This window comes from Melopsittacus undulatus, chromosome 1 (genome assembly GCF_012275295.1).
Source record: "Melopsittacus undulatus isolate bMelUnd1 chromosome 1, bMelUnd1.mat.Z, whole genome shotgun sequence".
NCBI classification, from domain to species: Eukaryota; Metazoa; Chordata; class Aves; order Psittaciformes; family Psittaculidae; genus Melopsittacus; species Melopsittacus undulatus.
Window position 1 is genome coordinate 68,259,088 of NC_047527.1, and position 13,543 is coordinate 68,272,630.

A 13,543-nucleotide genomic window follows, 5' to 3' on the forward strand; every position below is an offset into this window, starting at 1 on the left:
ATCCACCTCAGCTTTCTATGCTCATAGTCTCTACTTAATCAGCTACCTCTACAGTTTAGCAGGGAAGTGATGAAAAGATTCATCATCTTTTTCTTACCCATTTTCCTCTCCCCACTCATTCCTAAATTGCAGCAAAGCCCTTTCACTTCAGTTTGGATTGGTACTTTCTACTTGCTTCTATTGAGAATAAAAATAAAACCACATCACAGATTCTTGGATGCCTCATTTTGCTTTCATGATGAGAATAGGAATAAATATTGGGGTGTTAGCTGGGAGCCACATTCACAGTGGGGCGAGAGGTGGGAATTTCTGCAGTCATGGACTCCTAATATCCCCAGGAACCACTTGGGCTGTGATACACATGTTAAAACTTCAGGCAAATCCTTCTACATCCCTGTGCCCCATATCACCACTTCCAGCATGGAAACACCATTGGTGTTTTTCCTTCACCATTGACCCTTTCTGCTGCAAGCGCTATGCAAGACAGCCACAACCCACATTTGGGCCACTGTGTGGCTACCATGCCACAAGAAATGCAACCAAAGGAAACTCCTGGCACTTACCTCGGCTGGCCCTGCTTCGAGTGCGGACCCCAAGTGCTGTGGTGCTTTCCCCACCGATGGAGGAGGTCTTCAGCACAGCCTTCATGTTCTCATGCTCTGCAGCATCTTCAGCATACTGCAGGCCCTGGGGCTGGCTCTGGCAGGGGGGTGAGCTGCTGGAGAACTTGCCGGACTGAGGGAGGAAAACAGGTTTGTTGTTTTAACAGAAAATAGCATGGAGAATAGGCCAGAGATGTAATCATGAATTGCAAGGAGAGAAGTGTCCCCCTGGGCTTGGAGTGTAGCTATTCCCCAAACAGCTGCTCCTCTCCCAGGGCATACACCCTGAGGAGGGATAAACTGGAAACAAGGTGACAGCAGGGAGCAGATAGTCAGAGGAAAAACAGATGTACTGGCTTAGGCGTTAGAATTTTGACCTTCCGACAGTGTAAGGTACAAAGCAAGGACCTGCTTTGAAACCTTTCACCCACGCTGGACCCAGTCTGGGGTCAGTTATGACACTGAGGGGAACAGCATAAGACCTGACAGAAATAAGGAATGACTTTTTTCTGTCTAATCACCTTTCAGTAATAAGGGAAAATGAGGAGAGTGGTCTAGGGAGAGACACCTTTTCCTCTTGTTTCTCTGCACTGCTGCACAGAAAATTCCCAAACTGTTCTAAAACACAAATATCCACAAATAACCTTAAAATACATTACCAGTAATGCTGAAAAAATCCCCTGTTGCAAATCACCCAGCCAAATTATTTCATGGCCAACACACAAAAATTGCAGTCAGCAGTTAAAAGAACAAACAAAACCTTACAAGAGATTTAGGAATCTGCCCTCTGCTTCCCCAGCCCCCCCGTGATTTCACTGTCACCACGACTACATGAACAACAGCAGCTACATTAGCTGGGCACACATAGTGCCTGGATGCAGTAGCTCCACTGCTTACTGACAGCAGCCATCTAGAAATGGATGACAACAACAGAAACAGATACTTTCTAAGGAGAAGAGCTTGCACTATTGGGTTGCTCTGCTTTCCCGGCCTCAGCCTATAAAGGGCTGTGATGTTCGTAGCTGCTTCACCGCTCTTAGCTACATGAAAGGCTGAAGCATGTCTAATATACAGTCCTGGCTGCAGAAAATATCACCTCTGTCAACAGCAAACAGGCATCAACAGATAATAATTCTCAGTCAATCAGTCCAGCATCAGAAACTGAAATATGTTTTCTTTTTGGTTTTAATCTTTCTCACCCTGGCCAATTCAGCACAGATGAAAGAAGGTGTGTTGCATTCTATTCTTTCTTTGCATAATAAACAACATTAATTATTCTCTTGATGGTACTGAGCCAGCCAGGTGAAGGGATGGAAACCTGCAGAGCCTTTCTGTCTAAGAACAGTAAATTGGAAGAAAAGACTGGGCCTTATATTCATAGCTTTGATCAAATCCCTGGGGCTGTCAAGGCTACAGATTAAAACTACTTAATCTGGAAAACAATGACAAGGTGATTCTGTTTTAACATTATGACTTTTCCGGGTAGGATAGCAAGTTAACTGAGTAGCAAAACTATAATCCCTACAAGGCACTAAGATAAATATACCAGTGTAAGATTTATTTGTTGACAGTGAGAAGTTTGTTTTCTTCTTAAAATATTATCTTGCAACATTCTGATGTGGAAAGCAGGCAAGTGCTAGAACTTCATATGTGAAATTAAAAGACAGGAAAACATTAGAGAAAAAAATCCTATGAGAGTGCATGCCATTCTTGCATTAAGAGTACTCTGTTATCCACAATGGGTTGCAAAGCTAATCAATACCATCTCAGGAAAAAAACCCCATAGGATAAAGCCTTCACATAACTGTTAGTTACTATTCATACAGGTTAGTTAAATACTGGCATAAACAGGCTAATTCATGTAATTTTCTTCCTATGCCCAAAGATATACAGCTGAAATCATCACTGGGGCAGAAGCTCTATAGCTAGCCCTTTTATTTCACTTCCTTAATTTTCAGATGTTGCTGTAGGTTAATGGCCAAACCCCAGACTCTTGAGCGAATGACTGCCATTATGACACAGTGAGCATTAAGCCACATTGTTTATGTTTGGCGAACTGAAGAAAGCTGTAATGCTGAACAAAAAATGCATTGCACAATAGATGCTCCTCAAATCAATATATTGTTTTATTACAAATATAGCTACCACATTATGGTTCTTCAGTTATTTATTCACTCCTTTATTAATTTTCAATATCACCTGCAGGAACTATTAGTGATAAAGACACAAACTATTCCATGGCTCACCTCTATAAGATTGAAGCATCTTATTTGCAATTCATACAATAAGGAGAACCATTACAGTTTGCTTTGCATCCCTATATCCTGAGGCTTTGGAAAACTTTATAAAATAACACCATTTTGACTTCCACAACTTAATGATGAGTATGAAAATATCATGGTGGTCCATGGCCCAAGGTAACCAATGATCCCCCTAACACCACTGTTTTGGGTAGTGAGGATACTTTGCAGTTTTGTAAACAAGCATTAAGGGAACGAAATGAGGAAACAAAATTATTAAGGCCTCAGATCAGGATAACCTTATCTAAGAGAACAGGTATGCTTATGGTTAAAGCTGACTGTAAAAATGCGTTCTTATGGTTGAGCCAAAAAGCTATGAGAAAAATATCATGGTTCCTAGTTGCAGTCGAGCAGATGGAGTTGAGCAGTCCATATTATCTGTGTTAGAAATTAGGTGTCACAGCACACGGGGGACATGGAAATGACATGCTCTTTCAGAGAACCATACCTCAGCATCCTCTTCTTCATCAGTCTGCCACCGGAAACAAAGGACAGGGTAGAGAAGGATAAATAGGAAGATTTAGGAAAGACAGTATGGTCAAACCACGACAGAGTAAGAGGTAACCATGGTGCTGTTTATGCAATTGTAAGAGGACATAAAAACACGAATTATATAAGCAATTAATTCCTGAGACAATCAGCTTGCTTGTTTTTTTGTGAATTGCATGTAGAACGGCCTGTGGCTGTCAGTAGGGTATATAAAAAATTGCTGATTTTTCTTAGAGAAGTTATGACCTGAAATTTCCCCTAACCCATCCTATAGAGAAATGATGAACTGAAACTACTCTAACCCATTCTATTTCTTTCCCTTGAGTCATGAGGTTGCTTGCCCACTTTCTGCCCTGTGGGAATCAAGAGCAGTAGGAAGCATTCAGCCTCCTTTTTCCAGCTCTGTTCAGCACACGGAGGTCTTGGCTGCTCTTCCTCCCAGTGCAGAGGTCAGCTTCTTGGCAATTCCTTTTCTCTACACTTAAGTACTTCATCTAATTCCATTTTAAGACATGGCTTTTCAACTTTCAATTTAACAGAACACTCAAATCAAAGACTGAGACTGAGTAGTCTCTGAATAGATGCTTACAGTTCTTCAGTAGCTGCTCAGTATCAGATCCTGGAAATTACAGAGGTGCAGTTATCCTTTGCCATTCAGTGCTTTCACTCGCTGTGACAGAAGCGTGTAAAACTATCTTGACAGTTACACTACGTAATGCAATGGGCATATCAAAATATTGTGGCATATGGAGTGCTCTTACATTTGGGGATTTACAGGGAATTGGGAAGATATTTAGAACTCTGTTCCCAAACGCCTGGGGAACTCTTCACTGGGTAGTAAGATGCCCCACATGGAAGGTTCCCAAAGTAGAACAGAGTTTCCCAAGTATCTGGGCTCCTTGTTTCCATAATTTTCAGTTTCATTGCTTGTGAAGTACAAACATAGGCCAGAAATTTGATGCATTTTATATTTGTGGCTTTTGTTTGTTTTTTTAGAAGAAACATTCCACCAATTCTATTCCCCTCCCCAGTGTTACTAATACATTTTGACCTTATCTCCATCTCAACTATGATTTCTGTCTGGGCTTGATACATTCTGTTCCAGAAACATTCATCATTAAAAATGAAAGCCTGATTTACTTTGGCCCTCAGCTTAGTTTCAGCACAATCTCCATAAGAAGATTAGCTGCAAGAGTGATGAACAGTACATTAACATTACTTTTTAAGGGTATGTTTTATTCAAAGAGTGAGATGCTTATTTTTCTTTGGACCCAGTGGCACTGACAGAAACATGGGCAGATGTTTTGCAGAGGGACCTTGGCAGGTATGTTCCCTTTACATTAAAAAGATCCATTTGTTTCTTTCCCAGGTGGCAGGAAGTCACACCATAAAACAATTCTGAAGAAGGCCACTGTTCACTTTTTTGGCATAAACAAGAAACAGAAGGGAGAATAATAGGAAGCAAGAACATACTTGTACTCTAATTCATATGTACATCATTATAATAAATAAATGACAGGAGGAGAGCAAATTAAGCTAAACAATATGCAAAAGGCACTCAGGGAAAGATGAAACAGCAGAGTACACACATTACAAAGAGTATGCTCCAAACAAAACTGTATGATATTATTACTTTACATCAAGCTAGATTTGTACAGAGAAAGTCCTTATCTGCTGACTTTCTTGCCCATTTAATCAAGCTAGAAGTTCTTTGCTGAGGACTTAGTTTAGGGCAAAGTGCTCCTCTCTGTTTGTAATATTACCAAAATTACACAAAGAATACTGCTATAGTGAATACTCGCAGGCACAAGATGTGAGTTCTAAGAAAAAAAGGCTGCTTGATTCTTCTGTCATCCAATATTGGATATTGCAGGGCAATCTGAGATCTCCCTCCTTTGGTCTTATTTTTCCTTTAGGCTAACATTTCTATGCAGTGGATTTGCTGTTTCAAAATATTATTTATATTACATAGGAATTTTGGAAGTGAAACTCTCAAGTATCGTAAAAAGCAGAGCTTCATAAATCTGGGATACAGATGCTTATATTACCCACTATTATTAAAATTCATTAAAAAGCTCAGACTTATATCTATAATTGCATTTTTTCTTATTTTGCTTGCTTGTTATTTTTAGTGTGCCTGAAGTGAGTGCTATCATTGACTAAAGCCAGATATGAGGTTGCAGAGGCAGACGATTTTCCCTCTGAAACTGTGGCAACTCACTGTTCTCTTTTTTTCCCTAATTCCCCCTATCTTTCTCTCTTTTGCAGACAACATTCACCAAGATTTAAACTGACAGTGCTCCGTGCATTTCAGCTATTAAAGAACATACAAACACAAAAGATCTCTGTGATCAAAGGCTGAAAGCCTAGAAATAGTCGCGTTGTCTTTCTCAGCCCTACTCCATGTTAGCAGTTGCTAAAGCTGATGCAAGCTCTTCATGCATGGAACCAGCAGAGTCTCTCCACGCAAAGCATCAGCACCCCTCTGCCTTCCAAGTCTGCAGGGGTGACCATGGTTTCGGAGTTATGTGCCTTCTTGTTAAGAACTGGCATGGTTCTGGCTTAATCCTTTCCCATTTTTGTTAAAATCCCTCTTCTTCTGCCTAAAAGCCATGTGTTATAAGGTGATAAAAATGAGATCCTTATGAAACTTTCTAAAGGACAGGGAGGTAAATATCAAATAGCCATGCAATCCTTCTAAGTTACCAAAAGCAGAAATAAAAATTCCACAGGACTACTTCTTATTAGAACTACTTTCTACTGTTTCTTTCCAATCTCAAGATTGAAAGTTTCTTCTACCAGTATTTTACAACTAGTTGAATATACTGTCGGTGCATTACTGATATCTCTTCCCTTTCCAATGCCTTCAAATATAAAACACTAAGAAAATCAAGACCAGACACAAACCACAGCCAACACAAAACTACAATAAAACTCCCCTGTATCATCATTCTTCACACATAAATATCTTCCATCCCGCTGAGTTGGAAACTTGTTTTGAGGTAGATCTAACTTTGAAGTTCACAAAGGAAGCTGTGACAAATAGTCTGATGCAATTTTAATTCTGTTTTACCATGCATTGCAATCAAATGAACTTGTAAACGAGACCATATTGCTGGGCTACAGTTAAAGACTTAGGAAGTCCTGAAATAACCATATGGCCACAAGAATAACTCCCTTAAAGAACATCTCCATGAGGGGGAATTTTAAAGAATGCGTAGCAAAAAATGTGGAGCTGCCTTTCTAGGGACCTGCAAGATATTTTTAGGTGGAACACTACCTTTCAGATGGCATTGAATTATTTTCAAATCTCAACACTATCTTAAGACTGAACAAGACAACTTCTTCCAACAGTTTTTTTCCTGGGGAAGGCCTAGCTGTCTCCTTCCTTACATTTTCAGAATACAGCCACTTTCCCTGGCTCTGCTCCTCATTGACTAGCTGTCAAGCCCGAGCCTTCTGGCCTGAAAGGGTCCCTTCTCTCTGCTTCCTGAACTCAAACGCCAGTGATCAGATTTCCTTTTCCCTCCACATTTCCTGCAGTAACAGGACATAGAGAAGCTTTCCATCCTGCCACAACCAGTTCTTCTGTACAGGTAATACAGGAAAACTGTAAGTCCTTCTCAGTATTGTTTAAACTAATAGTTATTGTTTAAACGAGTAAGTATTGAAGCTATCTGAGGAAATGAAAATTTTAATTTACCAATCTCTTTGGTTTAATGCTATCTTTTAGTTCCTCTAGAATATGTCAGGAAAACCAAGAAATAATTGAAGAAAGTGATCTTTGTTCCCCACTGGTAGTTTTGAAAACTTGTATGACTATATTAGACACTTCACATAAAATAAGTGCCTCTTCCTTAACCTGAGGCTAAACCAAAAGGAAAATCTTCTGAGATAATAATACAGGTTTAATATTTTCTCTAGATGGGGCAGATTTCCAAATTTAAAGAGGGTATTGCCAGGAAAGATCTACAAATGATCATGAGTCAATGACTTAAATACAATCTCAATTTATATCAGTTTCAACACATATATATTTTTTTGACCCACACAGCCTGAGCCATAAAACTGTAATCAGCGTAGAGCTTTTCATGCCAAAGGCAGGGGTAGCTTCATGTGCAATGAACCACTCACATCTAATTGAGACTCCAGATTTGGATTTTGAGACAGCTGGAAACTTTTATTAAGTACTGGCACTTCTTAAAACTTTATTTGGATTGAGTCAAACTACATCAACTTAAAAAAAAAAGATCAAAAAATCAAGGGGATTTTAAAGTTTACTATGCTGAGAAAACTAATCTTAGTTTAATTTAGTCTACCAGCGTGCAATCATACTTGCAATCAAAAAAGTCTGCAAGGTAACATCTACTGTGAACATAAATTTGTCCTTCTTTCAGAACCCCAAAGTAGTCCGTTCCCATAAAATTGGCTGTTCTGTCCTTTAAAGTTAAGAAGAAAATTGCTGTGTGTTTGAATGCACATATATATACACATACACTAAGATAAAACATTAAGATTAAGGATTATATTACAATATCCAAAAATGGAGAAAAAAAAATCCATTTAAATTCAGTTGTAACCATGTAAATGGCTACAATGCTATAATCTAAATGCTTTTTGTTTTTCTTTTTCATATTCTTGGTTGATCAGGTACATACAGCTCCTGGTGCCTTTTAGATATTTTGGCCACTGTCTGTGCAACACACAGAGATGGCTTTTTTGGATGCTTACTTTCTGTTTGCTCTCATTCTATAAATTGATAAGGAAGCAGAAAATATACACAGTCAAGGACTTGAAAGTTTTATCTTCTAAGAGAGCAGAGGTCATTATTTACAGTAGCAGAACCTTTTAAGAGTAAAAGAATAACAACATTTCATATATGACATTCCGTGAAAGAAAGTTTTAAAACCCTGTGCTGTGGGAGATATATTTTGCCACTTACATCTGTTATCATTTTCCCTCTGGTCTTGTTTCTCTCTCTGTGGTTTGCTCGTTTCTGTTTTTGCTGCAGAACTCGTTCCCTGGTGGTGCGGTATTCCAGAGCAAATTCGCTGATAATTTTGCAGAATTTATTGATGTTCACTTCACGTATTGCATAGGGAGGATGGCCCATAAATAACAAAAATGAGTGAAACCTGGAAAACAATGAGTTCATAAATGCAAAAGGAAAAATCTTTATTGATGGTTTCTGGAAAAGAAATAAATAATCAGCAAATCATTTATTACTTTGTTAGCTCCTATCATTTCTTCTGTGCTACAGAATTTTCATGGATGCCTTGCATAACACTGGTATGTTTTATAATTAAAACCATGAAAGTCTAGTCTATGATAACTTCATCCCAGTCCACTTTCCCATGCTGATGCAGGAGATTAAGATGTTTATGGAACTCCATCTACTTTACATGACTAATTTGGCATGTGAATGACCAATTTAATTTCAGTTATAGAAAAAATATTTATTAAGTTTCAATTCTATTTATTTGTATTAAGCAACTTCAAAGAGGCTGTTAGGATGTTGAGGAAAGTCTAGACAAGAAGAATGCAGATTTACAGGCTAGCAAACACAAGAAGGAAAGAATTTCTGGTTCACAAAACTGACCATAAAATTATATTATCTACTAAGTACTTTAGTTTGGGATACTCTCAATTCACAGTTTTACTGCTTCTGTGGAATTCCGAGATTTTGCACTGTTTGCCACTTTTACTATTGCTTCTATACTGCATGATTTACAATAGTGCATTAAATGTTTAAAAAATGCATGGGAATTCCTTTTAACTGCATCTACATCCCTGATAACAAAATGTCTTCCCAGTCTTAGAAAGATGCAAGTATATGGACACATTTTTTGAGAACTGTAGGAGTAGCTTTAGGACCTAATAGGAAAGCTAATTTTTTTCTTGTTTGTACAATACATATGGTAAACACAACCAAAAACTGGTGAATCCACTTCCCTTTCACTGCAGTTGGGATTCTGCTTACTTATGGCATGAAAAATAAGTCATGAAAACAAAAGGAAGAGCTGAATGAACTTCTCAAGCATATATCCACAGATACATGCAACCAGTTCCGGGTTTCCCATTTCAAAAGAGACAAGGAGCTACTGGACAAGGTCCAGTGGAAGGCTATGAGGAGCAGTAGGGGACTGGAGCATCCCTCTTATGAGGAAAAGCTGACAGAGCTGAGCCTGGAGAAGAGATGACTGGGAGGAGATCTTAACAATGCACATAAATATGTTAAGGGTGGGTGCCAAGAGGATGGGGCCAGGTTCTTTCTAGTTGTGCCCAGCAACAGGATAAGAGGCAATGGGCACAAACTGAAACACAAGTTTCACCTGAATTTGAGGAAGAACTTCTTTACTGTGAGGGTGTTGGAGCACTGAACAGGCTGCCCAGGGAATCTGTGGAGTCTCCCTTTCTGGAGACGTTCCAAGCTTGCCTGGACACATTCCTGGCTAACATGCTTTAGGTGAACCTTCATTAGCAGGGGTGTTGGACAAGATGATCTCCAGAAGTTCCTTCCAACACTAATGACTCTGTGATTCTGTGAAATTTGGGATTATTTGGTATCCAGATCCTAATTTTGACCACAGCAATTTAGAAATCATTCAGAAGTTGGAAAATCTCTCAAAAGTTCATGAATAAGCAGGTACATAGATATATTACACAGATGACTTAAACCTGTATTTGTGAATCTGAAAATAAAAAGCTCAGGTGTAATGCAGAAGTATCATGAGTATCTCCATTTAAAGGCACTACAATTACTTTTAACTCCACTGGACGAAACTAAACCCAAATGCAAGTTCTAAGGAGAGGAATCTTCTGCTGTGTAAGTGTAAAACACACAGTTGTAGATCTTACAAATAGGTAGGAGTGGTGCTGCATATAGAAAAATTCATTATACAAGACTCGTTTCAACCTCTGCATATGACAAATTTGTTGTTAGAACTTAATGTTTTTTTTTGCTACAGCCTGATTTTGTTTATCAGACAGTAAGCCAAACCCCCCTTACAAGTATTCAGGGAAGGACAGAAACTGTAGCAACCATAAAGCTGGTAGCTTTTGGAGTTAAAAGACCTGGCAACATTACTTACTGGAAACACTTATACAAAAGTATATTTATGATGTCATAATTTATATTTTAGCAAGTCATTTATTATTAAGATATTGCTGTCACCAGTCTAATTCTGTACCTGTTAATTATTCTTCTATGAACAATCTTCAGGATTATAATTCTTTCTGCACAGTCTTTAAGGAACTCAGACATTTTTTGCTTTAGAGTTGGCTTCATTTCATGCTTTGCTATAGCCTTCAGGTGATCCCACGATGCTTTGCACCGCCTTTCCATCTGACACAAGTTTTCCTGGAGTTGCTCAAAGTCAACCTGAAGAATAAAGAAAAGCAAAGAAAATGTAACACTTTAAGCAAAAAACACTGTGGTAGCATCCTTGGATATCTGTACAATGCAATATATGTATATAAGAAAGTGTCAGCATAGTGGTAGCACATTATTCACATTATTAATTACTACTACCAAATAATTAAGAAATAGCTTTCTCCATTGCACTTGTCTAGACATGAAATGTCAGTAAGAAAGCCTGAAAACAAATACCCATATACATCTAAATTTTGTTTCAGTCTTGGAGGCCTAGCACTAAAGGAAGAGACAATAAAATATTGTGATAGTTTTTTTCCTTGGCTAATAACTCATGCCTGCACCAAGCAACTGCACGACTCAGTTATTTCTGAGGTAATACAAATACTTTCTTTTTTGGTTAGTCCTTTTCTCTACTACTCATAGCTTTTTATATCCTGTTTACTGCTCACTGTTGTTCCCAGCCAACACTTCTCCAATTTAGGAAGCACTTGGACCTCTTCCTTAGCCATGCACTGACTTGTTAATAGATGATCTACTTCTAATCACAAAATTCACAGGCCAGAATTTTTTAAAGCTCTACTGAAAGCAAGTGTTGTTTAGTGATCTCAGCACTAACTTTCATCCCTTGATATACAGTACAAATTTGCTGGATTATAGCAAGATCATATAATGCCTTTGAAAGCCTCTCAACACAGTTAAAATGAATGACTGCATCCAACAGTAACATTCATCAGTACAGAAGCCAATGCATTCCACAGAAAGTGAGAGAGAGCTTCTCATTTATTCATCAACCAAAAAAGGTGTTCAAGTCGCAACAGTCTACAGAAGGCATTCAGGATGCGCTGCTAACAACTGGGCAGAGTGCATTAATGACCCAGCCACAGCACACAGCAGATGAAATAGTAAAACTATTCAACATGTTCCTGAATTCTGAGGAAAGGAAAAATTTATTTTACAATACCACTTCACAGTTCAGATGAACTCAAGCTATAAAATACAGATTTAGCTCACAGACTCTAAACACGTCAGTGTTTGGGATGATAGTCTGGTACTCCAGCTAATTCCTTAATGCTAAATGAAAACCAGTGTCAGAAACAGGTTTTATTTCACTCTTTTTAGCTGTGTGCAGTATCCACTGCTGAGACCTATACTGAGGGTAGCCATAAGAAATGCATTATTATTATTAAAAAGCTCCTGGTATTGATTTGATTTGTTTTTGCAGTGATTTATAAAGTGATGAATTTTTCCTCTTCGCAAGGAAATAAAAATATCCTTTGATCCATTCTGCTATTCAGAAAAACCCTGCAGGCGGAGCAGCTGCGGGGTTTTTGTTTTCCTTATATCCATATCAATGCATATGGTGTTTTCCAGGTCAGTATTTTCGCTGTTGATGATAAACACATTGCTGCTTTACAGATGGCTTATGTATATATACACATATAAAACACACATGGGGAAAAATACTAGCATTCCTATTAAAAAAAAAAAGAGCCAAGAGGAGGTATTTCTAGGTCTTAACTAGTAAGAATTATTAAACCCAATTGGGGAAGTCTCTCAGCCCCTACAGCAGAGAAGTTTAAGTTTCTGATATTTTTTCTGACAGCTTTCACTGAAAACAAAATGGATTTTAATCTATTAAAAAACTGTTAAGTTCAAGAGACATAGCTGGAAAACAGCACATCTGCAGGTAAAAGACATGGCAAATTTCCCACCCCTTGAAATCTTCTAGCAGCCAGAGCATTCCCAAGAGTGGGCAGTTTCAGTAAGGAGTGGGGATGGCAGATCGGGCTAAGGGATGCACAGGAATGCTTTGAGCACAGAAATTCAGATCTCCAGGGAAGTCCTAAGGAAACTGTAGCAAGGAGGATGCCAACTGAGTTCCCCTGGAACTGAGCATTCCTCTATGGAATACAGGTGGCTGTGCTTGAGCAGAAGTTGTTAACTCCTGGAAGGATTAAAGTAGGAAATCCAATATAGGATAATGTACCTGAACATTCCCCACATGTGAAGTATTAAAAGTAAAATTTTTTCAGAGACAACGGGATACTCCACCTGTATTTCATGAAGTGCTGTTTCACCAGTGCAAATTTTGCAGGTAGACACAGAATCTACTGCATTTCAGTCTGCTCTAGGTCTTACATGCAAAGAATTAAGTGAAGCTTCTTCACAAAGGATATACCATACAACATCCCTGCCCTTTACCCAAGGTGTAGAAACTGTCCCCCCTAACAGAGCACCATGCAACAAAGCTAAGTCTTCAAATCTTTCTAAAAAACCCCTAAGCAGCCAAACAACAAGACCAGCATTTATCAGCCTGCTGACAAGGTTTTTCCTACTAAATCTTGCAGAAGTGAGATTTTCCAATGTTCAGGCTCGACTGGCTCAAAAGGAAAATTCTCAAGTAAAAAAATATTTGGACTCTCCTAGCAAACATATCAAAACATTTGATAGCTTGCAGCTTGAGAACTACCCCCTGCATGACATTTCAAACCACAGAAAGCAAGCTTCTGCCCTTCTTACAACAGCAATAGCACTAATGTGATGCTCTCCAGTGGGAAACAGTGTTATGTGACAAGCACAGTCACCCTCACTGTATCTCTTCTCTCCTTAATTTATAATTTTCTTCAGTGTTGATGCTCAGATAAGAAATTAGCCATAAACCTCTTAGCACATTAAAGCCAAAGATCATAGAATCATAGAATAGTTAGGATTGGAAAGGACCTTAAGATCATCTAGTTCAAACCCCCCTACCATGGGCAGGGACACCTCACACTGAA

At 38.7% G+C, this 13,543-nt stretch overlaps 1 protein-coding gene across 2 annotated transcripts in view; it reads right to left on the bottom strand.

The window, feature by feature from the left end:
* The window catches only part of FHOD3 (formin homology 2 domain containing 3), a 373,673-nt gene that overhangs the window by 21,628 nt on the left and 338,502 nt on the right, over positions 1-13,543 (bottom strand). For both annotated transcript variants that reach the window (XM_034066335.1, XM_034066332.1), the window contains 3 exons: positions 10,582-10,772; positions 8,334-8,526; positions 564-735 (listed from right to left, as the gene is read on the bottom strand). In XM_034066335.1, coding sequence (XP_033922226.1) covers positions 564-735; positions 8,334-8,526; positions 10,582-10,772 — 556 coding nt within the window. The remainder of the gene's footprint in view (positions 1-563; positions 736-8,333; positions 8,527-10,581; positions 10,773-13,543) is intronic.